This window comes from Pseudorca crassidens, chromosome X (genome assembly GCF_039906515.1).
Source record: "Pseudorca crassidens isolate mPseCra1 chromosome X, mPseCra1.hap1, whole genome shotgun sequence".
Classification (NCBI taxonomy): Eukaryota; Metazoa; Chordata; class Mammalia; order Artiodactyla; family Delphinidae; genus Pseudorca; species Pseudorca crassidens.
In genome coordinates this window covers 121,079,746-121,107,564 of record NC_090317.1, presented here as the reverse complement: position 1 = coordinate 121,107,564, position 27,819 = coordinate 121,079,746, and the positions used below count along the sequence as shown (strand labels likewise).

Here is a 27,819-nt window from a genome sequence, read left to right as displayed (position 1 = left end):
GCCGATGAAGAGGCGGGGCCACGGAGTAGCGTATGGGACGCAAGTGACGTAACAGAAAGGAGGGCCCTGGTGTAGGCGCAGTGTAAGGATTTACCGTGAACGTGGGCGCGGCATGTCCGTGGGGGCGTGGCTTTACAGTTCTAAGGTGTGCAACAAAGATGGTCCGGCTCCAAGGAGGGGTGGGGCCACGGCGAGGCCAGAGGTGGGCCCAAGTTAGCGCGCCGGCGCGTCACCGCGGCCGGAGGCCCGGAGCGATGGCAGCAGGGGCAGTCAGGCAGTCAGGCAGTCAGGACAGAGAACAGGTGCAGAGCTGGGTGGAAAACAGGTTCGGGCTCCGACACGGGGAGCGTAGCCAGGGCGGGACTTTAAGCTTCTTCGGGACGTGGGCCGGGCGCGCGGGGAAGTGACGTAATAGGCGAAATGACGTGTCCCGGCGTGAGGGGCGCGGCTAGGCACAAGGGGGCGTGGCCAATATGGCCGCGCGCCTGAGCCTCTCATCCCGCCCTGGTAGCGAACAGAGTGGTTCCCGCTCTGGGGAACGTTCGGGTAAAGTCCGGCGGCGATGTGGAGCGTGGGCAGCAGGGGAGCGTAGGCTAGCAGAGAGAACAGGGATCCTCTCATACACACGATCCGGCGCTGCAGTGGGCCCCGGAGGCGGGACAGCTGTTGGCCCCGCTAGGATGGCCACAGTCCCGGCGGGGCTTCTCTGTACGATGGGGTCGGGAAGACAGGGAGTCGCTCCATCTCTACTCTAGTCCTGTTCCTCCGCTCTGAGGGTCACCAGAAAACTGCACCCCCTTACGGTTTTGTGCATTTAAAGGTAGAACAGCTGTCCCAGAGAGTCTGGGAAGTAAGGGGGTTGCAGTTTCAGAAACCGAGGCCCAGCAAACTGGATTCACTCATATCTGCGTTGTTGATTTTCTTCCTGACTATACCAAGGGCCACGGACGGATTCACAACCACCCCCGGGGCAGGGGATCAGCAGCTATATCATGTGGACAAGTCTGAGTCTTCTCTACTCCTCAATTCTTTCTTCTATCCTTTTTCTTTAGTGCCCCGTCCTGGAGCTAGAGGGGAAGAACCTACCAAATACAGACGCTGTTGGTGGCTGTAATTCTTTGTGGCGTGAGTTGAAAGCTACTGCTCAGAAGATGCTGGAAAGTCGTTGTTATTAGTGTAATTCCCTCTTGTTTATTTTTTGCTGAGAAAGCTTGAGAAATATGGGGGGATAATGAAGATGTGTACACCTTATGTTGAGTAGAGTTCATTATCTGTCAACCACTGAAAACCACATTGCTTTCTGCTTCCCCTTTTTCCTTTGCTGACAGTCTGGTCATCTCCACTCTGCTGCTTAAAAGTCTTGCTGGAGTATGGAGAGAAGTTGGAAGTCTCTGGTGAAGGAAGCTTGTCCACACGCTACCCATAAGCTGCCCCTGCACATCCCTCAGAACGGTCTCTGTTCTCAGCCTGCACTGAAGTCCACAGTGAACCAATGTTCCCCAGCCCCATGCCCCCACTCTCCCTTCTGGGTCCTGATAAAGAGCTACACTGTTCTTGAGTATTTTGGAAATGAAAACCTTTCAACTTTCTAGGGCTTTCCTACTTCACTCAGAAATTGTAAACTCAATGCCAGGTCTGAAATGCACCTAAAGGCTGAAAGCAGCAAGGGCACCATTTCTGTGCCTGTGCACGCCTGCCCCGTTGTCCCTGGAGCCAGGCAAAAGGCTGCCACCACTCGTAGTTGGAATACAATGAGTTGCGTTCCTTTTGACTGAATACGAATATTGAGGAAATCTGATGGAAGGAGGGAAATGCATTTCATATCATTCCACTGGAGCAATTAGTGCGCTGGAGCAATTGCAGTGCGCTAAGCAATTATAGAAATGTAACCTTTGGCAACCCTATATTGGGATCATAGAGAAGAAGTGGGTGAGAGGAGCAAGCTGAACTTTCTCAGTCAAGATAAGGAAACATAACTTCTAATTTAAATTTCAGAGAATTGCAAAAACGCTGTCTTCCTTTCTAAATCAAAAGGCAAGAAAGTGAAGGGTCCATCTGATAAGAATCAAGGAATTTTTCTTCAACGCAACTGTAACCTTTAGTAGGTTTTTGTGCTTTGTTTTTTGTTTTTTTTTGGTGTTTTGCATAAGTACAAATGGCTTAACCAGGCAGAGTTGAAGAGCCAAGGCATTTAATAAATACACAATCTACAAGTGATTCTAAAAGGCTGTTAGAATCTGTTCATTCACACATTTCTGTCTGCAAAACAGCAGATAAGGACGGTGTAAGTAAAACCCAAGAGCATATATAATCAGTGATAGCAAAGGGCATGTAGCATAGGAAGCTTACCTTCCCTAGGGCCCATCCAGCTCATGGTCACACCTTTCCTGTGCCTGTACAACAAAATATAACTTATTGAGAAAATGTATTCTACATTTATACGTTCCAGGGTTCACCTGGGGCCTATTTAATAATGAGTATTAGTTTATTTGTAATGCTAAATTTTGCAGTTTATAGTCTAGGTGCAAATTCATAAACGTTTTTCTGATAAGCATCTTTCTTTCCGAAGCACATACCTGGACATTAATAATCTCACATATTGTTACACGTATTGTAGCCTAGCATTAGCTAAATTAAGTTTCTTTCTATTAGGATTTCCCTGGAACCCTCCTTGCCCCTGACCTTCCATGCTCCATTCCTTCCTTGGTTGCCTTTGACCATTCCTTCTCCATCTCTTGGCCTCCTTAATCACTCCATTTTGTTGGTCTCTATACACCTGTTACCCCTGGGGGGAGGGGATGTTCCTTCTCTCTCTAGCCTCACAACCTCTCTTGGGCACCAGAGCTGCACTGCCAACTCTCCCTAGACCTTTCCTCTCGCCTGCCCCCTTGGCACCTCAAACCCAATAGAATTAGTAGTAAGAGTGCCATCTTTCCCTCCCCGCCAGCTCCTGTGCCGGGTTCTGTTTCTTTGTTCAGGGGTTCATCCTCGTTCTACCATGAGGTAGAATATTCTACCATATTTCCTCACTTGAATTACTGGAATTTCATTTCAAACTCCACATGCCCAAATCTGAGCTGCTGATTTCCCACCCAAAACCTTTTCCATACACAGTCTTCCCATCTCAGTTCGTGGCAAGTCCATCCTTGCAGTTGTTTAGGCCAAGCATCTGCCAGTCATCTCTGACTGCTTTCTTTCACATCTTACGGGCTGTATCCCCAAGATACATCCAGTACCCAGCCACTTCTCACCACGTCCACTGTGACATCCTTAGTTCCAGCCCCTGGATTATCCTGAATGGGCTCCCTGCTTCTTTCTTTCATCCTGGTCAGTTTCCAGTAGGGCACTGTGAATGAGCTTTTTAAAATGTAAATCAATTCACATTCCCACCAGCAGTGCAAGAGTGTTCCCTTTTCTCCACACCCTCTCCAGCATTTATTGTTTCTAGATTTTTTGATGATAGAGCCACTATGGAGAACAGTATGGAGGTTCCTTAAAAAACTGCAAATAGAACTACCATATGACCCAGCAATCCCACTACTGGGCATATACCCCGAGAAAACCATAATTCAAAAAGAGTCATGTACCAAAATGTTCATTGCAGCTCTATTTACAATAGCCTGGAGATGGAAGCAACCTAAGTGTCCATCATTGGATGAATGGATAAAGAAGATGTGGCACATATATACAATGGAATATTACTCAGCCATAAAAAGAGACGAAATTGAGCTATTTGTCATGAGGTGGGTAGACCTAGAGTCTGTCATACAGAGTGAAGTAAGTCAGAAAGAGAAAGACAAATACCGTATGCTAACACATATATATGGAATTTAAGAGGAAAAAAAAATGTCATGAAGAACCTAGGGGTAGACAGGAATAAAGACACAGCCCTACTAGAGAATGGACTTGAGGATATGGGGAGGGGGAAGGGTAAGCTGTGACAAAGCGAGAGAGAGGCATGGACATATATACACTACCAAACGTAAGGTAGATAGCTAGTGGGAAGCAGCCGCATAGCACAGGGAGATCAGCTCGGTGCTTTGTGACCACCTAGAGGGGAGGGATTGGGAGGGTGGGAGGGAGGGAGACGCAAGAGGGAAGAGATATGGGAACATATGTATATGTATAACTGATTCACTTTGTTATAAAGCAGAAACTAACACACCATTGTAAAGCAATTATACTCCAATAAAGATGTAAAAAAAAAAAGTAAATCAGAGTATGTCCCTCCTCTACTCCGAAAACTCCATTGTGTTCCCACTTCTCTTAGAACAGTGGTTCCCAATCAGAGGTGATTCTCCTTCTCCAAGGGACATCTGCAATGCCTGGAGACGTTTTTGGTTGTCACAAATGGAAGGAAGGTGCCACTGGTATCTAATGGGTAGAGACCAAGGGCGCCGCTAAACAAGCTACAGTGCAAAGACTAGTCCTTTACAACAGAGTTATCTGGTCAAAATGTCAACAATGCCGAAGCTGAGAAACCCTGAGTTAGCGAAAGAGCCTTTACAATGGCCTACATGTCTCCTTGATATGGCATCCACTACCTCTGGACCTCACCTCCTACCACCCTCTGCCTGGTTCACTCCACTCCTGCTGTATTTACCTCCCCCTCCCGCATACTAATAATCTGAATGATGTTTTCCACGTGATCGGCCACCTCTGTTGTTTGCGACTTTTCTTCCTCTGTCCTCCTTTTGCTCTGGGTTATTAGGTTCCTTCAAGTTACTTGGGAGCTGATCAAGACTTCAAGCTAAAGATGGTGATGATGAGTCGCCTGAGGGTCATTCTTCAAGCCTCTCCATGCAAGGCATAGTGGAGAAGGTTCCAGATTCCGAGGTCCATGCTAGCAAGGCCCTGCAGCCTCTACACCTGTACTTAAAAAACCCGGAACCGAGCCTGTGAGTACATGGCTGCCTGGAGAGAGCAGAAGACTGGTTGTTTCCTAACAGTCACATGTGTTGAGTGTTTGCAGCTCTGATGTCAGTAGCATTCCAGACTGGGATTAGATGCCTTGAGAACTGAGAGTCATAACCCATTATTTCTCTGTTTGTTCAAATATGGAAAGCCTTTTTCTCCCCTAGCTTTATTGAGATATAACTGACCTAAGTCTAAGGTATACATCATGATGATTTGATACACGTACATACTGTGAAATGATTACCCCGGTGCCGTGTGGAAAGGTGTTTTCTTCACCAATTTTAACTTGTTAAAATGATGTCATGCAGAAATAGGTCAAAGAAGTCCTAAGTTTCAAATACTTTGAACCTGTTCTTTATTGATTTTTGTTAGCAACCGTTTTTTTACTAAAATTGATCCACGGACTGCGAATTATTTCTGTGAGTCTGAACATTCTGGAATTTACATATTCATGTTTGCAAGCAGTTCACTAGCTTCATACTCTGGAATATTCCGTCCCTCGTTACAAATTGCAGAAGAGCTGCTTCTAGGTGACCAGCTCGCCAGTGTGAGCTCCGCTGTGAACCCAGCAGATCAAGTGAGGCAGCAGATGGTCCTCCCTGACACCACGGCGCTACTGCCATGGGCGTGGGTCATCCTGTGCTGTCGGGGTGGACTGCACTGCAGATGCTGCATGGCATCCCTAAGTGTCCCCTGGGGGGCCAAGTAACCCTGGTACAGAACCCCTGAGATGATCGGAGAGGATAATGTGTGTGTTAGTGGAGACATGAGTTTAATGAAATGGTTAAGCATATATGCTAAGTAGTTACATATTCTCCACCATTCACAGTGAATTCACACAGAGTTTTCCAGTGTTGGTTTGCTTCCAGATTCTAGCTTTCTCAACTTTTCCTCCTTGGGTTTACTCTCTTTGACCCTGTTTTGCACATTACAAAAGGGATTTATTAGTAATGCTAATCTAGCTAAATCTATTGCCTTGAAACTGCTTCATAAATATATTTTTACTGTAAGTTTGTTTCCTCCGATGTTGACTGTGTTCTCATTAAACTGAGCTGGTCTGAGTCATAATAAATTTCTGGTTGCTGGGTGCGGCTTCCTACCATCAGGCCCCCATCCTACACGGACTGGCTTATTCTCAACACTGGCACTTTGCGGTCTAAGGCTTAAAATGGAAAAAAGTAGTCATATTTATCTAGTTACTAAATTTTGTGTGAGTGCTTTCCTTATTTTCTTGTTTGTTTATATATACAGAAAGTATTTGTTTTTATTTACAGAAAGATGGAAGTAAATCCAATATGCTCGTGTCTTTAGGATAGTTTGCTCCTTTTAGTGCTGACAGAACCCAGAAAGTATTGGCTTAGGGAGGTAGGGGCTTCTCTTGATTAATTTCCCACATCAGATGAAATGTTCTTGTTTGTAACTTACTAGAAGAAACAGGTCACAGTCACCGTTTGATTTTGGTTTTCGAATATTACTCTGTCCCTCCTTGTTTCCCCCAGGAGAATATTTGGTCTTTGCTGCCCTGGGCCACTGCGCATGTCCTATTTGTATATCCTGGTCCCTCATCTGTGTAGTTGTAAAGACGATACTCATTGATTCTGGAAGCTCAGTACCCCAGCGGAAGGCCCAATACACTTGTGACCCAGAGTGACGCAAGACCACTGAGGGTTAGTTAATGTGGAAAGTCCTTAGCTAGCGCCTGCCACACACTGAGAACTCGGCCTTGGCAGCGACCTCTAGTACCACAGTCGTTATCATCATCACCACCTTCATCACTGTCATATGCTCAGCACCTCCCTCAGATGTCTGACCATTGTTAGGATCCGGGAGCCGAGTAGGGAGTGACTGAAGGAGGAGGCTGCGGCGAATTTAGAAACAGCATTTCACTGGGGCCTGTGCCCTGTGCTCTGCCTTCACTCCGCACCATCCCTCTCCCCGAGGAATCACTGGCATCAACTCAAACTGCTGTTGGCTGTGATCTCAAGTGGCAGACAGTAAATGTTGACAGCCCTAACCCTGCAGACTGGTGATATGATAAAATAAAGATGAAAGCCTGCATCTATTACCCACGATGAAAATAAAATCACTTTCATTTCTTGTATCATCTAGTGAAATTTAGCCTAAATTTCTGTCACATAAAAAAGATTTAGGGTTTCCGGGCGGCGGGGACGGAGGTGGGCTTGGCGGGCCGCACGGCCTCGGGGCCGGAGGTCGGGTCCCCCGCCCGCCCCAGCGCCCGCCGCAGGCCGAGCCCCGCGCCCCGCGCCTCCATCCTGGGTCGCGGTGGTCGGAGGTGCGCCCGGGTCCGCGGGACAGGCGGGCGCAGAGGTCGTTTGTGTTTGAGGGGGCGGGGCTGCGGCGAGGTTCCGGCGCCTCCGCGGAGCACCTCGGGTCTGGGGCTGCGGGCGCCCGCGGCTTGCTATGCTCTCCGCACCCTCCCGGCTCTGCAGCCTCGAGAACACGGCTAGGCAGCAGTAGTTTAATGGGGAGTTGGCCTGCTGGGAACTAGGGGCCTGCTGGGGTCTCAGTTCTTGGCTGGCCCCGGAACACGAGGTTGCCAGGCGTGTGACGGCAGCAGGTAGCAGTGAGCCGCTGGTGCGGTGATGAGCAGGAAAGGAAGGACACTGGCTCTTGGCCTGTGAACCTAGGCAAGAACGACCAGCCAACACAATCCAGACCAAGGTCCGTGGGCCCAGCTCGGTCCTGTGCGGCTGGTCAGTGGAACAGACCTGCTGATGAGCCCAGGGCACCGCCCTCAGCTCTCCAAGAGAGTGCGCCTGAGTGGAGCCAGGGCGGTGTGCACCACTCAGCACGGCCGCCCTGCGTGTCCAGTCTGCTGGCAAGGGCAGTGGGGAGCCGGGGGAAGTCATGGCCTTGCGAATGTCCTCTGATGAAAAAGAACCTGCAGGCTTATAGAATAACTTTTGTGTGGAACGTTGGTGTGCTGAAAAGCAGTTCTGTGTGCCTTTCCCCCTTGGTGTGGATCAGCAGTGCTGAGGCAGCAGGCGTGATGCAGAAGTGTGAGCAGAGACCGTCTAGAATCCCCAAACTCCAGGGAAACTAGAGGTGACAGCCAGCCTAGTGAAGAGGCAGGAGGTGGGGGCGGGGGCGGCAGCCCAGCAGGCGCCCCTCGTCTCAGGGCCCTAATCCTGGCTCCAGCCGGGTGGTCAGGGGAGCTGCAAGGTCTTCTGGACGAGCAGAGCCCACAGTCCTGAGCTGTTCTTCTCTGTGTTTGGGTCATCTCCCCCCATCCAAGGGGAGAAATCTAGATGAAGTTTAAGAACTAGTGCTTTAAGAATGTGGATCTCATAGTTGAAACCTCGGAACACGTGTCTTCAGCACAAGGTGTTAAAGTGAACGGAAGAATTCAACGCCTTTTTGAGGAGGGTGTCTCCATGTGGGCAGAACTAGAGAATAAATGGGTCTTGAATAAAAAAAAAACAACAAAAAAAGATTTAGGCATGAGATCTTAGACCACAGGGAAATAAGTTTAATAATATTAATTTTTAATTTAATGAAATATAAAGAATGTCATCTAGAATGGAAATGGTACAGATTTGTTATTATTCTATTGATTCTTAACGTTCATGATCTCCCTAGTTTTAGAAGTAAGAGGAACATTTATTTTTAGGACAAATCTCAGTAGAATAGCACTGTATAAAATGTAGCTACTAGCCCCATGTGTGTATTTACATGTAAATATATTCAAATTGTATGGCCACCTGTGGCTAGCACTTACTATATTAGAAATTTCCATCATCAGAGAAACTTCTATTTGACAGGACAAGTCTATATTATAACTTAACTGTGTTAGAAAACTGTTCTATTATTTCTCCAATTCATTTTGAAGGACACTAATAAAGCCTGGAGAACGAGAGTATTCAAAAGCTTGTTTTGCAACGTCTTCACAGAGAATTCCGTTAATCCCCAGATAATATAGGCTGGGATACCCAGACTGTGTTGTCTTCCATTAATTTTCAAATAATCTTGAGAAACAGTGGACCTATTAGCCCTGTGGAATTACAGTAACGGCCTCAGGGGTATCTGCAGCTACAGTGAACTAACAGCCCTGAACTGACCACCAGGAAACGTGGGCCTTAGTCTCCTGCACTGGTAACTGCATGTGATGCTGTGGTTACCTGGGCTCAGCATGAAAGTGCCTTTTACAACCCTGATGCTCTAACAAGGCACTCTGTGATTATCCCCAACAAAGTCACATGGAGGGTCCCTGTGTATCCCATCACTGCAATAAGCCCTAGGCCTGCTAGGATGGTGTTCAATTTGACGAGGAAATAGCCCATCTCAAGAAAAAGGACAGTACAGGGCAAGGCACTGGAGAGAAAGCTAGTGATGGTATACAGCAATAATGTCCAAAAGATACATAATGTGAGCCACATAGACACTTCTAAATTTTCTAACAGTCACACTAAGAAAGGGATAAAGAAACAGGTGAAATTAAGTTTAGTTATATACTTTAACTCACTATATCCAAAATATTATCACTGTAACATGTAATCAATATAAAGATTATTAGTGAGGTAGTTTACAGGATTTTCTCCTAAGTCTTCAAAGCCCAGTGAGGTATCCTACAGTTTCAGCACATCTCACTGACTGACCAAGGGGAGTAGCCTGGCAAGGTTCTGGAATAGCGTGGCAAGAGCAGAGCTTGGGAAGAATGAGGAGAAATAAAATTAGATGGGCGAGATGGGTTCCTACTAGGAAAACCTCAACGCTTGGATGCAGAAGCTTGGACTTCACATAGTCTTTAACATGGGAACAACATGATGAAGGTGGTAATTTAGGAAAACTGATGGATGGCAAAACACAGTAAGAGGGGAGTAAGAGAGGAGGAAAAGTGAGCAAGAGGACCTTTCCTTGAGGAAAAGTCTGTGGTACAGGGGCCTGAATGAGGCTGGTGGTCATGGGCTGGACAAAGAAGAGATAAACCTCAAAGATCCTTAAGGAGAAAACAATGCGGCGCTCAGTAGAGTAAAAGGAAATAAAGATAAAACGGGAATGACCCCTTCCCAGTAATGCTCTTTATCTTATACATTCAATCCACAAGCAGGGACTGAAAGCCAGCTCAGTTCTTCATGGGGCTTGCAGAGCCGTGAGGGTGCAGAAAACTAAGCATATATGCATATACTTATCATCATACCCATGTAATAAACGATTTGAAGGAAAAGATCAGAATCCTATGATTAATAAAAAACAAGAGGGGATCGAATAAGAGGATAGGGAGGTGCGGAGGCGACACTTTTGCTGAAGACGTGACAAGCCAAGAAGAGGAGCCAGCCCTGAGCTGAATGAGGGGAGATTGATTTCTGAGAAGGAGCAGGAACTGAGGGGCTGGGACAGGAATGATCCCGAAAGACGGACACCCCCAAGGCTGGAGCTGAAGGTGGTACAAGCACAAAGTAAATCGAAGACAGGACCAGTCATGTAAACAGGAACTAAAGCTGAGCACATCCTCACTGTGGAATCTAAAGGGATTGTGTTGCTCTCAGTGTTACATTAGTGACACCTTCCTAACGACAGTGTGACGTCGTGCCCTTAAACCATGGCTGACAGAATCACTCTCTCTGTTTATTTCATTCTCCCCACATGAGAAGAAGCTGGAAACGCAGGCTCCGTTAGTCAGAACACGTAATCACCTTCCGACTTTGAGGGGAAGTCTGAGTAACCACCAAGAAATCATTTTAATCTGTATTTTGTTAAAATGCAGGAAGAGGAAGGGAGGAGAGAACAAAAATGTGAATTTATCATTAGCAAAACGAGCCCTGGGCAAAAGCTGGCTTCACGAAGGGGACAGTGACCAAGGGCTCCCTGGTGGGGGGATGCTCTGGGTTCCTAAAGGAGGAGGTGGGTGGGGGAAAGAAAACCTGGAAGCTGAACTTGTGAATAGAGGGGCATACAAATTGACGGGAGCGTTATGACCATACAAGAGCAGCTGAAGGAACAGGCCCAATTTCCTTGGGCTGGTGTTTGTGTGGGTGAGAGAGTAGACTCTAGGCCATTTCCTGAATGAAGTGGGGGACGATTTGGGTGGAAGAGGGCATCGTCTTAGGGATCTGCTCTGTATTCCCTTCTCCCCTAGTCTCCTTACGAGACCCACACGAGCTGGTTTTGAAGGGCGTGAATGCTCAAACCCTCAGCCTCAGTCTGAGCATCTCAGAGCGGACAGTGTTGTCAGGTTTCTTTGTGCCGGCGGGCAGCTTTAAGACTGAATCATGGCTGTTCTCGGGGTTTCTGGAAGTTTTAAAATATCAAATTAAAAATTAATCAGTATGGCTGATTCATTTTGTTGTGCAGTGGAGGCTAACACAACATTGTAAAGCAACCATACGCCAATAAAAATTAATAAAAAAACAATTGAAAAATTAATCAAATACAGCTTTTTATCCCAACAATAGCATTTGGATAATCAATACTCAAAGGGCATATACCCAGTAGGGCGCTACAGGGCACGGAAAAAAGGGAGGGAGGTATGGCTCCTCCCTGCAAGGAACTTGCATTCTAATCTGATACCAATATGACTATTGTACCAATTCATATGCATTTTTCATTTTAGATTTCTGAAACAGAAAGTCCTCCTTCTCTAAAGTAAGTTCTTGTTGTTCAGAAGTTATTTTACACTAAGGGAGAAAACCCAAAACGTTGGGTTCAGACCTCTCTAGAGACGAGATTACCGCATTATATGAAAAAATTGAGCGGGGGGTGGGGAAAGGGAATGCCCTGAGTTTGCCTATTGCTTTCTGCTCTAGACCAAGATTTCTCAACCTTGGCATTAATGATATTTGGGGCCACGTAATTCTTTCCTGTGAAAGCCCAGCCTATATACGTAGGATGTTTAGCTGCATCCCCAGCCTCTACCCACTAGATGTCAGTAGCACCCTCCTCCAGTTTTGACCACCGAGAGTGTCTCCAGACATTGTCCAATGTCCCCCGGGGTCAGAATCGCTCCCTCCTTTGAGAACCACTGGTCCAGAAACTGCCTTGGAGCGCTCTGTGTCTATGCCGCTGGGGCACTTGTACCAAAAAATCGAAGGTTAAGATCCTGCTTTGGGCAGCTATCTCAGGAAGAGAACCGTCTCCTCTGTAAGAGGAAACCAGAGGCAAGCTTGTTTTTTACAAGTGGAGTGCCAGTGACCCTGCCATGCACAGGGGGGTTTGACTGGGCAGCAGCTGCCTTGTCACTTTCACCAATCCTCAGACTCATTCTCAGTGGTGGGGTGAGGTGCAGAGGGTCGTTGGTAATGATTTATCTTGATTCGTATTTTGTCCAGCTTTCCTGTTGGTCTCGGTTCTGCCCATCCGTGCTGATTCTAAAGGGCAGAGAGCTGGACCACCCGAATTATACATGTGGGTTCTATCCATCATGTGTGGATAGCTCTTTCTTTGTTGTAAGAAGTTTCCTGAGATTTATCAGGGACTTGCCACAAAGACCTGGCGCTCGACTCTTCGGTAGAAAAATCACCGTCAGTGATGTCATCAGCACCCGTGTGGGACAGAGTGTGCGTGTACACCTTAATATATACAGTGTCATAGCTATCCATGTGGCAGGACTCCAGGGACCTTAGCAATGCTAACATTCTATCCAGGCTTTGCAGGATGGCTGCCTAATCCTCACAGCTGGCTCACGTAAGAGCTGAACCCAGCATACACGCTTACATGGGACCATATCATCCCCCCAGTGGGATTCCAGCTAGTGTCATCTCGAGGACAGCCCCCGATGTGCTTTCTCCTAGTGCACCCTCTCTGGGAGAGCGTGGACCTGGTCCCGGGGGGTGAGCGCCAGTCGCCCATCAACGTCCGGTGGAGGGACAGTGTCTACGATCCTGGCTTAGAACTGCTCACCGTCTCTTACGACCCGACCACCTGCCTCCGCGTCTGGAATAACGGGTACTCTTTCCTCGTGGAACTTGAAGACTCTGCAGATAACTCAGGTGAGAGCCAGACCTGTCTGTTGTCTCATCTGGAGTTAAAGGGACAGTTTCATGTCAGCACAGGCCACATCGCGAGGCCTCCATGGGAGCGGGGACCTCTTTTGTTAGCAGTGGCACGGGACTCACTGGACTCTTTTTTTCGTTGTATGATACACATAACATGAAATGTACTCTCTAAGCCTTTTTTTAAGTATATGGTTCAGTAGTATTAACTACATTCACACTGTTGTGCAACTGTCACCACCATCCATCCTCAGAACTCTGTACCCATTAAATAATAACTCCTTATTTTTCCCCGCCCTCCAGCCCCTGGCAATGAACATTTTCCTTTTGTTTCTATGAATTTGACTTTTGGGTGCCTCACTTAAGTGGAATTATACAGTATTTGTCTTTTTATGACTGGATGATTTCACTGAGCATAATGTTTCCAGGTTCATCCGTATTGTAACATGTGTCAGAATTTCCTTCTTTTTGAAGGCAGAATAATATTCCATTGTATGTACAGTTAATCTGTAGACAACACAGAGGTCAGGGGCACCAACCCTCCACAAAGTTGAGAATCTGAGTATACCTCATAGCCAGCCCTCCATATCTGCATTCCTCCATATTCTCGGATTCATCCAGCTGGGGATCATGTAGTACTGGAATATTTACTTTAGAAAAAAATCCACGTATTAGTGGACCCACGCAGTTCAAACCCATGTCGTTCAAGGGTCAGCTGTATATACCACATTTTGTTTATCCCTTCATCTGTTCGTGGACACTCGAGTGGCAGCCGCCGTTTGGCTATTGTGAATAATGCTGCTGTGAACATGGGTGTACGAATATCTTTTCAAGATGCTGTTTTCAATTCTTTTGGGTATATACCCAGAAGTGGGATTGCTGGATCCTCCTTGGACTTTTTTGAGTGTATGAAAAATGTCTCTTTTCATTTTTATGCACATTTCCATCTACTAGTATAAACAGTATTTCCTGTTAATACATATATCTCTGTGTATAGATTCTATAACTGATGTAGAAGATAGGGCGTGAAGTTAAAACTTTGCTAGAAATTTATTTTCTGTGTGTGTTGAATATGTGGTAATGTTCCTCTACTTGCTGACTTTACAAATAACTTTTATATTAAATAGCAATATTTAGTCAGATTTTAAATGATAAAATTGCAATACAGTTGAGCCTTGAACAACACAGGTTTGAACTGTTTAGGTCTATTTATACATGGGTTTTTAAAAAATAACTACATACTACAGTACTACACCATCCGCTGTTGCTTGAATCTACAGATGCGGAACCGAGGATAAGGAGAGCCAACTGTAAAGTTAAATATGCTGATTTTCAACTGCGAGGTGGTTGGCACCCCTAGCCCCTGCGTTGTTCAAGGGTCAACTGTACTGGGCAAAAGGCTAGTCGGGCAAGAAAAAGGCCTTTTATATTTGTGGTTACCCAATAACATGTATGTATTTTGTCATTCATTGATTTATTTATTCATTCAACATTTACTAAGTGCCAACCATGTGTCAGACATTGCACTGAGTGCTAGGAATAACAACTCGATTCTTGACCTCCCAGAGTTCAAAGTCTAGTGACAGAAGCACACATTAAATTAAAATGATAAAGCAAGTGTGATTTGAAGAAGGGTTTCTAAAAGTGCTGTGGGACCACAGAGGAGGGTGTGATGTAGACTGCTCAGAGGAGTCTACGATGATTCCACTAAGGAGGGGACATTTGTGTTGGGTATTGAAAGATGAAAAGGAGTTTGCCAAGAGGATTAGAAGGGCATCCAGACTGAAGGAAAACCATGTGCAGAAGCAGATGTTCAGAAAGTGGTCAAAACCCAAAGTGGCCAGAATGAGAATGTGTGTTGTGGGAAGAAGCGCGAAGATTGGTGATCATTGAAGATTAAGAGGGTAGGTGGAGGGCTTCCCTGGTGGCGCAGTGGTTAAGAATCCACCTGCCATTGCAGGGGACACGGGTTCGAGCCCTGGTCCGGGAAGATCCCACGTGCCATGAAGCAACTAAGTTGTGCACCACAACTACGGAGCCTGCGCTCTAGAGCCGGTGAGCCACAACTACTGAGCCTGTGTGCCACAACTACTGAAGCCCACGCGCCTAGAGCCTGTGCTCCTCAACAAGAGAAGCCACCGCAGTGAGAAGCCCGCGCGCCACAATGAAGAGTGGCCCCCACTCACCTCAACTTGAGAAAGCCCGCGCGCAGCAACGAAGACCCAACACAGCCAAAAATAAATAAATAAAATAAAATTTAAAAAAATATATAGTTTTTAAAAAAGAGGGTAGGTGGAAGGCAGGCTTATGAGACACTGGTTATTTTTAAACAGAGTGGCATAGCATGATATCATCTAAATAATTGGTCAATTGCTTTATTTTTTGAGATTGACCCAGGCAACCGTGCAGGACAGCTTAATCCACATGGGAGACGGTGGGAGCCTAAATGAAGGCTGTGGCAGTCGAAAGAGAGAGAGCAAGTTTTAACAAGCATTTTTAAAATAAAATCAACAGAACTGGGAGACGAGAAGGCTTCAAAGTGAGGAGAAGGCAAAGTTAACCATGACCTTGAGGTGTCTCACTTGGGAGGCTCTCGGGATGGCAATGCCAGAAAGTTCATGAATGATGGACAAGGATAATTTGTAGGGAAGCATAGGGAGCATATAAGGAAATAAAATTTCTTCTTACAACTTTTCCCCTAATTTAATTTTAAATGTTACGTTACAAATAGAAAGAAACACATTTTAAGTGGTTACCCCTCAAAAAAGAAATGTGTCTTCAACTCCTGTCCAATTCCCATAAGGAGAATCTATTTCTCTCAAGATAAGCATCTTCTCTCCTTTTGATGCAAATGGGTTTTGGATTTTAGTATTTCCTGCAAATCAAGATGGGAATGAACAAATGTTGATCCCTCACTGAAATGTTACTCACTTTACTATATAATTAAAAAAAATTTTCTCCCCAAATAAATCCCTTTATTCCAAAGTAATATTAATCCACATGGAATTAATTGCTGCTCCTGCATAAGTTTCTTCCTGTTCTTTATTTCTATCTCATTTTGCATCAGATTGTCATGTCTTTCCCAGTGGCTTTATTTTAGGTAGGGAAACATGTTTAAATAGTGTATGCTGAATAAGGCTGCTGAATTATTTTGGAGCAATCCTATATGGTCAGGCAGTACTTCTTTTAGTGGTGTTTCAACTGTACTTGGTACATCAGAATGCAATCCAATTTGAAAGCTTTGAGGATGCAGCAACTGGAGGAAGATGGTTTGGCTATGGTAGGAATATTTTTTAAACTATTTTTAAAAACCTTACCAAGTTTAAATGATGTGTTGTATTCTAGAATGAAAAGATAGAACATTAGAATATTGTTATTTACTTTAAGAATATGGGGATCAATACATTGGTAAGATAAACAATGCTTAAAATACAGGACTGTTAAGAATATATTTCAAATGGTATGAAACTGGGCTGTCCAATATGGTAGCCACAAGTCATGTGTGGCTGTTGAGCACCTGAAATGTGGCTACTGTACGTGAGGAAACGAATTTCAAATTTTGCTTCAGTTGATTGTCATTTAAATTTAGGAACTGACAATTCAGTTACTGGAAAACTTAAAAATGTTTGGGACAGCTTGGGTATGTTATCTACATTTTCAAGTGTAAAATATACAAATCAAGTATTTCTGATGAAAAGTTAGCATCCAAATTGATATGTGCTGTATGTATTAAATACACAACGTATTTTCAAGACTTAGTAACTTTTCACATTGATTATATGTTGAAATGACAATATTTTGAATATATTTGGTAAAATAAAATGTTTTCAAAATTAAGTTCACCTGTGTGTTTTTTGTTTTTTAACTTCTTCAATGGAGCTCCTAGAAGCTTTAAAATTACCTCTGTGGTTTGCATTACATTTCTATTTTTAGGCACTGGTATAAAAGGATAAAAGCAAATAATACTAAATATCAGTTAAAATGTGATATTTGATAAGAATGTATTTTAAATGGAGTAAAAAGATAAAGGCAAACAACTAAGGGAAATTCAGGAAAGGAACTAAACATTTAAGAGTGTGATGTGACTATACATTTGCTGAGTGCTTCATTTTTCTCCCATAGAAGTCTCTGTGGTGGACCCTCATCTCCGTTTTTAGATGGAGAAAGTAAAGGTCAGTGAGGTTAAGTGCTTTCCTGTCAGGTCACTCAGCTAGCACCTGGAGAACTGGACTGGAGATCTGTGGACCATACTCTGCACAGCACCTCTGAGCTCCTGCAGGTTCCATAGGTACAGGCCTCCTGCAGGCTCCCTGCCTTAGTCCACTCTGGATGCTGAGTGTTTTAAGGATACCCAGGTTTTAGTCTAGTCAAGTATGGTAAGACATACAGACGTGGAAATGGCTATCATGAAGGAAGAATTTTATTATACTCACAAATACCTAAAAAGAGGAGACATGGCATGCCATGCATGGCCACATGGGGAAGTACCAGGGGTGGTCAGGAGGCAGAGAGGGCAGGGGAAGACATGGACAGAACCTTTGTTGTGGTTTCCATGGGAAGGAATGGGTGAGACAACATAAGCAGGCTTAGGATTGGCCACTTTGGATAATTTCAGCAGGCTCTGGGCATAGAGGCTTCCCCCAGTTGTCTGGTACGTGGCCCTGGGGTGACTAGGGCAGAGGAATAGTAGCTCAGAGTATTAAGAATCCCAAAAAGGAAGTCGTTGGGGTCTGAGCTCTGGATTGGTTGGTTTGTACATGAAAGGCATGCTCCCTGTTGTTTGTTCTCTCTAGCAATTGACTAACCTCGGGAGAGGTGATCCCTCTAGCATCAGCAAGGCCTCAGATATCAAAGCATCAAATATAGAAACTGGAAAACATAGTTATTGCACTGAAGCTCCTCAGGACTCAGGGGCCTGAACTGAAAGCTGGGCCTTACTACGCGCTGGCTTGCCCTGACAGCTTCAGCCTCCAGAGCCTCTGTGCGCCAAGCACCAGTGAGACCCAGAGGGGGAAGCTGATGGAGTAAGGGACACCTTTTCCTGCAGACTGTGGGTTCCAGCCTATCAGCAAACAGCCTGCTCATTTGTTTTGTATCTACTTTCACTCAGTGATGTTTATAACATTCTAAATTGTCAATTTAAGTGCAGTTCCAGTACTGTGGACTGTTTTTAGGTAATCACCAGGTATCTGACTTTATCTTATTTTTTAATAATATGTTTTATTTATTTATTTTCTAATTCATTTTTGGCTGAGTTGGGTCTTCGTCACTGCGCGCAGGCTTTCTCTAGTTGCGGCGAGCGGGGGCTACTCTTCCTTGCAGTGCATGGGCTTCTCATTGCGGTGGCTTCGCTTGTTGCGGAGCACGGGCTCTAGGCGCGCAGGCTTCAGTAGTTGTGACACGTGGGCCCTAGAGCGTGTGGACTTCAATAGTTGTGGGGCATGGGCTCAGTAGTTGCATGTGGGCTCTAGGGCGCGTGGGCTTCAATAGTTGTGGCTCACGGGCTCTAGCGTGCAGGCTCAGTAGTCGTGGCGCATGGGCTTAGTTGCTTCATGGCAGGTGGGATCTTCCCGGACCAGGGATCGAACCCATGTCCCCTGCATTGGCAGGCGGATTCCTAACCACTGCACCACCAGGGAAGTCCAGGTGTCTGATTTTAATTCACGTTCTATTACAATTCTAGAGTGAGATGTCAATTGTTTTTAATATTTTCTCATCTATTGTTCTTTAGCTAGGCAAATATCATAAAGAGCAACAGAAACTGGTGGATACTACGGCTTCAATTACGCATTAGGTAATTTTTCCCCCTAAATCACTTGAAATATATTTTATGTTTTAATCTCAGAGTGGAGACGCTAACATGGCACTTTGAAAGGGAAAATGTTAATTCACCTCAGTGTAATTCAGGCTCTCTTTGAAAGCTGTCCCTTAAGACAACTTGCCATTTATGATGCTTGTGTTGAGAGAGCCCCTGGCCCTGGGACACTTTGCAGAGGAGAGACATGATTCTGTTGGTGGGCACAGACGGCGGCTCTGGTTTGGCTGCCATGCCAATGAGCACTCAGAAACTCAGGAACATGAGTCCCCTCCTCTGCTCCCGACTGCTGCTCCTTCACAGTCCTGTGCAAACACTCAGGGAAGCCTTCTGGGCTCTAGCTACCCTCCCATAGGCAGGGGGCACAGAAAAGTCTGACAGAAACTTGGCTTGTCCAGCTTTACAGAACAATTACCCACATCCTTCAGGGTGGATACCTCTGTCCAGCCGTCAAGGTTAATTGTTCAATATTCAGAATCCCAGAGGGGCTGCTCTCTGCAAGTCTGTCTTCCCTCCCCTCCCTGCCTCTGTCTCCACCCTGCCCTCCCTCTCCATCTCCCTCCTTTTCCTCCTCCCTCCCCCACCCCCACTCCACCCCCATCTACTTTCTTCTCTCTCCCTCCCTGTTCCCCTCTGTCCCTCTCTCTGTCCAGTATCCTGTCTCCTCGTAATTTGCACTGCATTTTAGAAAGGTGAATTCTATTAATCTCTCTTGAAAAGGAAAAGCCTCCTTGTTTATGCACCAGCTACCACCTAATGCCTCCCAAAGAGTTCAGAGGACAGCACCTGCTACAAGCTCACTAGAACGAAGGGAGAAAATGGTTTTTGCTGTGTTCCCACTGAGGACTATCAGAAATACATGGTTAATTGCAGGAACAAAGCATGGGTATGATTCTGTCCTAAGGTGCCCAGAGGTACCTGGAGCTCATCTGGACCACTGCTGGTCCTCAGACTCCCCTAGAATCATCACCACATCATCTGATTCCTGAGTGGTTTTCAGCATAAAATGATAACTCGATGACCCCTTCTCTTGGCCAGGACATGCTTGTGGAATTTGGGTCATTCGACCCTTCCTGTCTGATGCCTACCTGCCCAGATTACTGGACCTACTCAGGGTCCCTGACTATCCCGCCACTCTCTGAGTCTGTCACTTGGATCATTAAGAAGCAGCCCATAGAGGTTGATCGTGATCAGGTACGTTCTTTCCACATTTCTATGTAAGGAAATTCTAGTCTGCCCCTTTAAAACAAGGCTGGGCTCAAACTTTGGCATCAGTTTTTAACATCTTGTAATGCTCATACATTTTTATTAAAATGCGCTAACATCTTGTGTTAATTTGGATATGAATTAGGAAATGCTTCAAATTAACTAGAGAGAAGAGGTAAAACTTAGGAAACATAAGCTTTTTACTTCCATATTTGACAATGACATATGTTTTATGCATTGTATATTTTATATATAAATACGAATCTCTGTATAAACAAGACCCTTTTAAAAGGAAGAATGAAGGCTGAAAATGGATGTGCTCAAATCCTGTAAAATCTTTAAGGGAATTTTGCTATGGAACCTCAGGATAAAAGCAGAACCCAACAATGTCTGTCCAGAAATTTTAAGTCAGTTGTTTTGACCCTGGAGTCTATTTTTTCCTTAGCAACTAAGTGGTGATTACTATGTTAATACACATATTCTATTTAATTCATAACATAACTGAACTGCAATAATATTTGCTTATGCTTGCTTTATGGGATTTTAATTAATCACAAAGCATTTTCACAAGAACAAAAGGTTCCAGAACCTTTTTTATGAAGCCAGGATAACTGACACCAACACCCACCAAAGATCAGACCAAAAAAAAAAAAAAATGTACAGACTGGTATGTCTGAAGGATATGTTTTTTAAAAAGCTAAAAAGCTAAAATAGGGACTTCCCTGGCCGTCCAGTGGTTAAGACTCCACGCTCCCAATGCAGGGGCCATGGATTCGAGCCCTGGTTGGGGAACTAAGATCCCGAATGCTGCATGGCATGGCCAAAAAAAAAAGCTAAAATAATATTTTATAAACAGAAGCCAGCAGTACCTTAAAAGAAATATATACTTTGTGAGAACCTATTGTATAGCATAGGGAACTCTACTTAGTGCTCTGTGGTGACCTAACTGGGAAGGAAATCCAAAAGAGAGGGGATATATGTACACATATGGCTGATTCACGTTGCTGTAAAGCAGAAACTGACACAGCAGTGTAAGGCAACTATACTCCAATTAAAAAAAAAAAAAAAAAAGGGACTTCCCTGGTGGTCCAGTGGTAAGAATCCACACTCCTAATGCAGGGGGCCCGGGTTCAATCCCTGGTCAGGGAACTAGATTCTGCATGCATGTGTTAACTAAGAGTTCAGATGCTACAACTAAGAGTCCACATTCCGCAACTGAAAAAAAAGATCCCGCATGCCACAACTAAGACCCAGCACAGCCAAAAATAAATAATAAATTAAAAAAAAAAGAAATATATATTTTGTCCAAGTAGTAGTTATTCCAGTAATGCAAGGATGGTTCAATATTACGAATGATATTAATTCATCATATCAGTGAATCTAAATATATTTTAAAAATAATCATTTCCATAGATTCTTAAGAAGCAGTAGCAAAATTCAACATTCAGTTTTTTAAAAAATTTTCAATAAAATAGGAATGTATGGAGACTTCCCTAACTTGATAAAAGAGATTGATCTCAGTTCTAAAGTATATAGTATGCTTAATACGGAAAAGAGAATTACTATGTTAAATTTTAACTGAAGTTATATTTTGGAAGTAGTCAATATAATTGGACCAGAAAAGAAAAAATAAATTAGAAAAACAACAAAAAGAACTACTGCAAAGATAACTGAGTAATTAGTGGAGCACAATATTAATTTCTAGAAATCAGTACACTGGACATGTATATATCACAATCAGTTAAAAGATATAATGGAGGGCTTCCCTGGTGGCTCAGTGGTTAAGAATCCGCCTGCTAATGCAGGGGACACGGGTTCAAGCCCTGGTCCGGGAAGATCCCACATGCCGCGGAGCAACTAAGCCCGAGCGCCACAACTACTGAGCCTGCGCTCTAGAGCCTGCGAGCCACAGCTACTGAAGCCTGCACGCCTAGAGCCCGTGCTCCACAACAAGAGAAGCCACTGCAATGAGAAGCCTGCGCACTGCAACAAGGAGTAGCCCCCGCTCGCCGCAGCTAGAGAAAGCCCACGCGCAGCAACAAAGACCCAATGCAGCCAAAAATAATAAGTAAATAAAATAAATAAATTTTCAAAAAAGATATAATGGAAGAAAGAATGCTATTTATAATGGAAAAAAATACAAAATACCTTGGAATCAGCTTAACAAGAAAACTTAAAACATTTCTAAAGGACACAAAAGACTTGAGTTGATAAAATTCATTCCATGTTATTGAATAGGAAGACATCATAGACACCTTTGATGTCAATTCTCCTTAAGTTGTTATTGGCCATGAATTGTTTATTCTTCATAAATTTGATGTAATCCCGATAAATATACCAATAGGATTTTTTAATATAAATTTATTAAAAAAAAATTCAATTTATTTTTGGCTGCATTGGGTCTTCGTTGCTGCATGCAGGCTTTCTCTAGTTGTGGCGAGCGGTGGCTACTCCTTGTTGCAGTGCGCAGGCTTCTCATTGCAGTGGCTTCTCTTGTTGCAGAGCATGGGCTCTAGGTACGTTGGCTTCAATAGTCGTGCCACGCGCGCTCAGTAGTTGTGGCTTGTGGGCTCTAGAGCACAGGCTCAGTAGTTGTGGCACACGGGCTTAGTTGCTCCGTGGCATGTGGGATCTTCCCAGACCAGGGCTTGAACCTGTGTCCCCTGCATTGGCAGGTAGATTCTAAACCACTGCACCACCAGGGAAGCCCATACCAATAGGATTTTAAAATAGGTATGCTACTTCTAACCTCATGTGGAAAAAGAAAAGTATAAATAAAGAGCCAGGGAAAATTGTGAAAGAGAAAATGAAAGATGATTAAATCAACCAAGTTATAAAGCCTCAATAGTTAAATAGTGCTGTACTGGTACACAAATAAAGAGATTAATCATAGGATGAAAACTGTAGATTAAGAAATATGTCCAAGTACATATGAGAATTTAGTTTATGATAAAGGTTGCATCTCAGCCCAGTGAAAGGGAAAGATGACATTATTCAGTAAGAGCGATGGGGACAATCGAGCAGACATTTGGGGGTGAAAAGTTGGATTGACCATTCAAACCTTACACAAGAATATATTCCAGACATATTAAATGTTAAAAATACTGCCATAAAAGTACTAGGATAGGCATAGGAAAATCTTTTCGTACATCCAAATGGAGGAAGCTTTTCTAACCATATATCAAAACCAGAAGTCACAGAGATAGCAACTGGTAAGGTAGACTACATAATTAAAAAAAAAAAATTCTGTGTCAGGCTTCCCTGGTGGCGCAGTAGTTGAGAGTCCGCCTGCCAGTGCAGGGGACACGGGTTCGTGCCCTGGTCCGGGAAGATCCCACGTGCCGTGGAGCGGCTGGGCCCGTGAGCCATGGCCGCTGAGCGTGCGCATCCGGAGCCTGTGCTCTGCAACGGGAAAGGCCACAGCAGTAAGAGGCCCGCGTACCGCAAAAAAAAAAAAAAAAAAAAAAAAAATCTGTGTCATGAAAACCACCATAAACAAATGACAGAATACAGAGTTTGCTCATAAGCCTGGGCTTGGTGGCCTATACATTTATTCCGCTACTATCCTTCATATTTAAAAATTGACATAACACTGAAAAATAAATAAAATAAATAAATAAATCAGAGGGTCAGTGGCCCATGTGAGGACTTTTCAAATGAAATTTCAACATAGAAAATTCAGTAAGAAAAAAATGTTAGCTGTCATCAATAATCCTAGTTGCCTACAATCTTACCACTAAGTGTTAATCATTGTTTGGATAAATCCTTCTGGTCTTTTACTTATACAGATACACATAAATCCTTCTGTTCTTTCATCTATATAAATATATACAATTTTTTGAACAAAATGGAATCATTCTGTACATGCCATTTTGTTGCTCTTTTCACTCGATGATGTGTGGAACATTTTATAGATAATAAACATTACCTTCAATATCATTTTTAATGGCTATATACTAGCCCATTTTATAGCTCTAATGAAATATATTATTGATACTTGGGCTATTTCTAATCTTTTGCAATTAGCCAAATAAAAATAAACCTGAACTACTCAGACACGTTCCTAATTAATGAGGGTATATGTGTGATTTGCAAGTACGGTCACTGTGTTGGGTGCTTGTCGCTGGCCTACTTGGCCTGAAGTCTTTAATCCAGACAAATCTTCCCATGCTTGCCTGCTGTGCCCTAGGCTGTCCTCTCTGTAGCTACAGTGTGCCTGATTGAGTGAGGAAAAATGCTACAAAGAGCTTTTCCAGCTGGCTTGAAGTCAAGTGTTCTATAACATGTTTGCTCAGAAAGCCAAGGGGCTACTGATTGATGCTACTGCCACACTGGAAAACAAGCCTTTGATTTGGGATCACTCCTTTTATACTGAGCTGCACTGTTCAGTACCTTAGCCACAAGACACGTGTGGGCATTTAAATTTAAGTATAAATACATTTAAATGGAAACTAAATTAAAAATTTAGTTCTTGGTCACAATGGCCACATTTCAAGTGCTCAGCAGCCAGCCATTTGTGGCCTGTGGCTGCTGTAATTAGGACCTTTCCTTCACCACGGAGAGTTCTATTGGACAGTGCTGGCAGGAGGCACCCCACTGCCTGTTAAGACCTCCACCTGCATTGCCTTGTCCGCAATGCCCAGGTGCGGTAAGCAATCAAGACTACGTTATGTTAAGGATTCAGTTAAATTTTGAAAAAACAAAACATTTTTGGCACTGTTACTATATGCATCAAGCCTTTTATTTATTATCCTGTAGCCTGGCTATTTTTGCCCATTTAAAGATGAGGTTTCTGAGAACCAAAGATGAAGTAACTTGGACTTGGCACATGGCTAATACGTGGGGGACAGGGCCTTTGATCGCCAGTCTTTGAATCCCAAGTGCCCCACTGGCTTCACCACGTCCTGCTACTCTCCTCACACAACATTTTATTCCCTGTGCAGCAGTGAAGGGATTCCTGCCCAGAAGTAAACTCTCCTTCTGTATCCAATTTTAGACAAATGTTTCAGGGTAGTAAAAATGAAAGTAATTTATTCATGAAGTAAAGCTGTTTTTCTATTGAAATTATTTATGCTTCCTGTTTCTGTTTCTAGCTTGAGCAATTTCGGACCCTGCTCTTCACTTCTGAGGGGGAGAAAGAGAAAAGAATGGTGGACAACTTCCGCCCCCTTCAGCCCCTAATGAACTGCACTGTCCGCTCATCCTTCCCTCACGACTATGTGCTGAACATACAAGCAAAACCCAAGTCGTCTACCAGCCAAGTGACCCCCTTAGACGCCATTATCTAGGTGGTATCTTGCTTAAATATATACTAGTTCTTTAAAAATTGCTAACTAGACTCTTCTAAATGCCTACATTTAATAATTATGGATGTGCCTTTCTTGGTATGGCAGCGCTCCTTAGTCTTTGAGGGAAGCTCTTTGGTAAACAAATTCTTACTTTTATTGATAATGATGTTTATCATTAAGTACCAGCAAGAGACACAGATTTCTCTTATAGCAACCTGCTGGTAATTGTAATGTCTTTCTATGTGTGACATTTTTGAGCTGTCTTTTTACTGATATGTTTATCAATTGGTGGTTCTACAGAGTTATAAGTAGGGATGATAATCAAAATATTTAACAACTGGTAAGGCACAGACACTGAACATCCAGAATGCAGGCTTTTCAGAAACAGCCACAGGACCCAGATTGGTACTTCTTGGCTGAACATTGGCTACGGTTTTAGGTATATTTTATTTTAAAACATGAATGAATATTCTTTTATAAGGCCTTCTCAATGGGTATATTTGCCTCGATTTTCACTTGTCATTACTAGTACAGGACATGATTACTTACTATCAATTTATAATATAGAAAAAATATTTTGTGAGCTTCCTTGGCGGCGGAGTGGTTAAGAATCTACCTGCCAAGTCAGGGGACACGGGTTCGAGCCCTGGTCTGGGAAGATCCCACATGCTGAGGAGCAACAAAGCCTGTGCGCCACAACTACTGAGCCTGCGCTCTAGAGCCCGTGAGCCACAGCTACCGAGCCCGCATGCCACAACTACTGAAGCCCGCCCGCCTAGAACCCGTGCTCCGCAACAAGAGAAGACACCGCAATAAGAAGCCCGCGCACCGCAACGAAGAGTGGCCCCCGCTTGCCACAACTAGAGAAAACCCGTGCGCAGCAACAAAGACCCAACGCAGCCAAAACTAAATAAAAATAAAATAAATTTATTTTAAAAAAAAGAAAAAATATTTTGTAATCCTAAAAACACAAGGGTTTACTTATATCCGGAAATCCTTTTGCATTTCTGAAAGTCAGATGTTTTACTTAAAGGCTTGATCATATAGAAAGCATATGCAGAATATTTTAAAGAAAAAGCTTTAAGTGCCTAGAACTTAAAATTCTTTCATGATCCATTTACAGAAATACTTTTCAAAAGGCTAGTAATATAATAGTCTATGGTTTATAATATTATTTTGAATTGTTTGTACATTGTTTCATAGAATACAATATTTTCCACAATGACAGAACTATCTTGACTTCCCTTTAAAACTATCTGAACTTTATTTCATTAGTTGAGGTTCTGTGCAAGGCAGGTGATCAACATAAATCTCCTAATTTATACAGTGGTTTAGAAGACTTTTGCAGGGACTTCCCTCGTGGCCCAGTGGGTAAGACTCCACGCTCCCAATGCAGGGCACCCGGGTTTGATCCCTGCTCAGGGAACTAGAACCCACATGCATGCCGCAACTAAGAGTTCGCATGCCGCAACTAAGAAGCTGCATGCCACAACTAAGACCCGGTGCAGCCAAAATAAAATAAATAAATAATAAAATAAATAAACATTTAGAAGACTTTTGCTATAATAATAGGGAAAGAAACCTGTCAAATAGGCTAAAACCTAGATAATTCTACATATTCTGAGGAATCCATGCCACTGTTGCCCTTGCTTGTAAATATGTGGAATGTTTTTAATTGCCTATGCCTGTGTTCAAATTCAATACTGCATTTACTAGTATATTTCTTTCATTAGTATGCTAGTCATCCGATCTGCAAGATAAGGTTGGATGAATATACTTAACACTACTGAACTATACACTGAAAAAGGTTAAGATGGCAAATTTTATTTTAATGTGTATTTTACCACCATTAAAAATAACTAATAAATTCAGTAGGGAAAAAAATAGGGTTGGAGTTGTATGTGTAAGTTTGGGGGCATATCTCTGCTCTTAAAAAAGGAAGGGGGTAAAGGCATTGCTTCTAGAGTGCATGCCTTCTCTGGAAAAGGGAAGCATATATGCTCTAGGAAATGAATAAAATCCTTTAAAAGATTAATATGGGGAAAAAGTTATGTTAACTTTATATATTTTTTCTGTTTTAAACCATAGTTATCTTTAAAAGGTAAACACACAAGATATGCATTTTTCAGGGCACACAGGCTTCCCTCCTAGGTCTCTTGCAAATTCTTAATGCAAAATTCAATTGCAGTGAGTCTTCCAAATTGACTCACAGAATGCCTGACTTGCCCTTCTATCTCAGAGATACAAAGGATGTATTCATAGGGTGTGTCCCTGCTGGCCACCCCTGATCAACTTACATCTGGTGTTCTGGTATAGTTATTAACAGCACCCTCTTTCACTCTCAACCATGTCCTGCTTTGCATGACAAATTCTTGGTCACCTTCTCTGCAGAGGTTACGGAAACTGCCTTGGGGATGTGGTTTCTTCCATGCCTTAGTCAGATGACCCCCAAGGGGGTGATGTAAATTCCCTGGCTACTGATACACCCTCAGGGGAAACTTTTCAAGTCTTTTCTGCCTCCAAAAAGTGTTTTACTTGTGCCTTCCTAGACATGAAGGGGGAAAGTGGGCTTGAGGGCTGTCAAAGGGCTTGAGAAAGAATTCTGTACTAAAATTGCTGCTTATCTTCATTAAATAATATAATA

At 43.7% G+C, this 27,819-nt stretch overlaps 2 protein-coding genes across 8 annotated transcripts in view; one reads left to right on the top strand and one right to left on the bottom strand.

Moving 5' to 3' along the window:
- The window catches only part of CLTRN (collectrin, amino acid transport regulator), a 79,036-nt gene that overhangs the window by 46,933 nt on the left and 4,284 nt on the right, over positions 1-27,819 (bottom strand). For 2 of the 7 annotated variants that reach the window (XM_067723046.1, XM_067723051.1), the window contains exon 3: positions 2,350-8,341. Coding sequence is in view for 4 of the 7 variants with exons in the window: in XM_067723051.1 (XP_067579152.1) it covers positions 2,350-2,374 (25 nt within the window). In the remaining 3 variants the exon portion in view is untranslated. Of the gene's footprint in view, positions 1-94; positions 393-2,174; positions 8,342-27,819 lie in introns of those variants that run through there. The other 5 variants (XM_067723047.1, XM_067723052.1, XM_067723049.1 and 2 more) reach the window with 4 other exon arrangements.
- CA5B (carbonic anhydrase 5B) lies at positions 5-27,819 on the top strand. Its single transcript, XM_067722764.1, is given in 10 exon segments — positions 5-145; positions 1,053-1,176; positions 3,605-3,743; positions 4,712-4,898; positions 12,666-13,024; positions 16,041-16,121; positions 16,123-16,162; positions 18,596-18,660; positions 19,720-19,875; positions 24,981-27,819. Coding segments are annotated over 7 exon segments (1,038 nt in total). The 5' UTR covers positions 5-145; positions 1,053-1,176; positions 3,605-3,743; positions 4,712-4,756; the 3' UTR covers positions 25,176-27,819.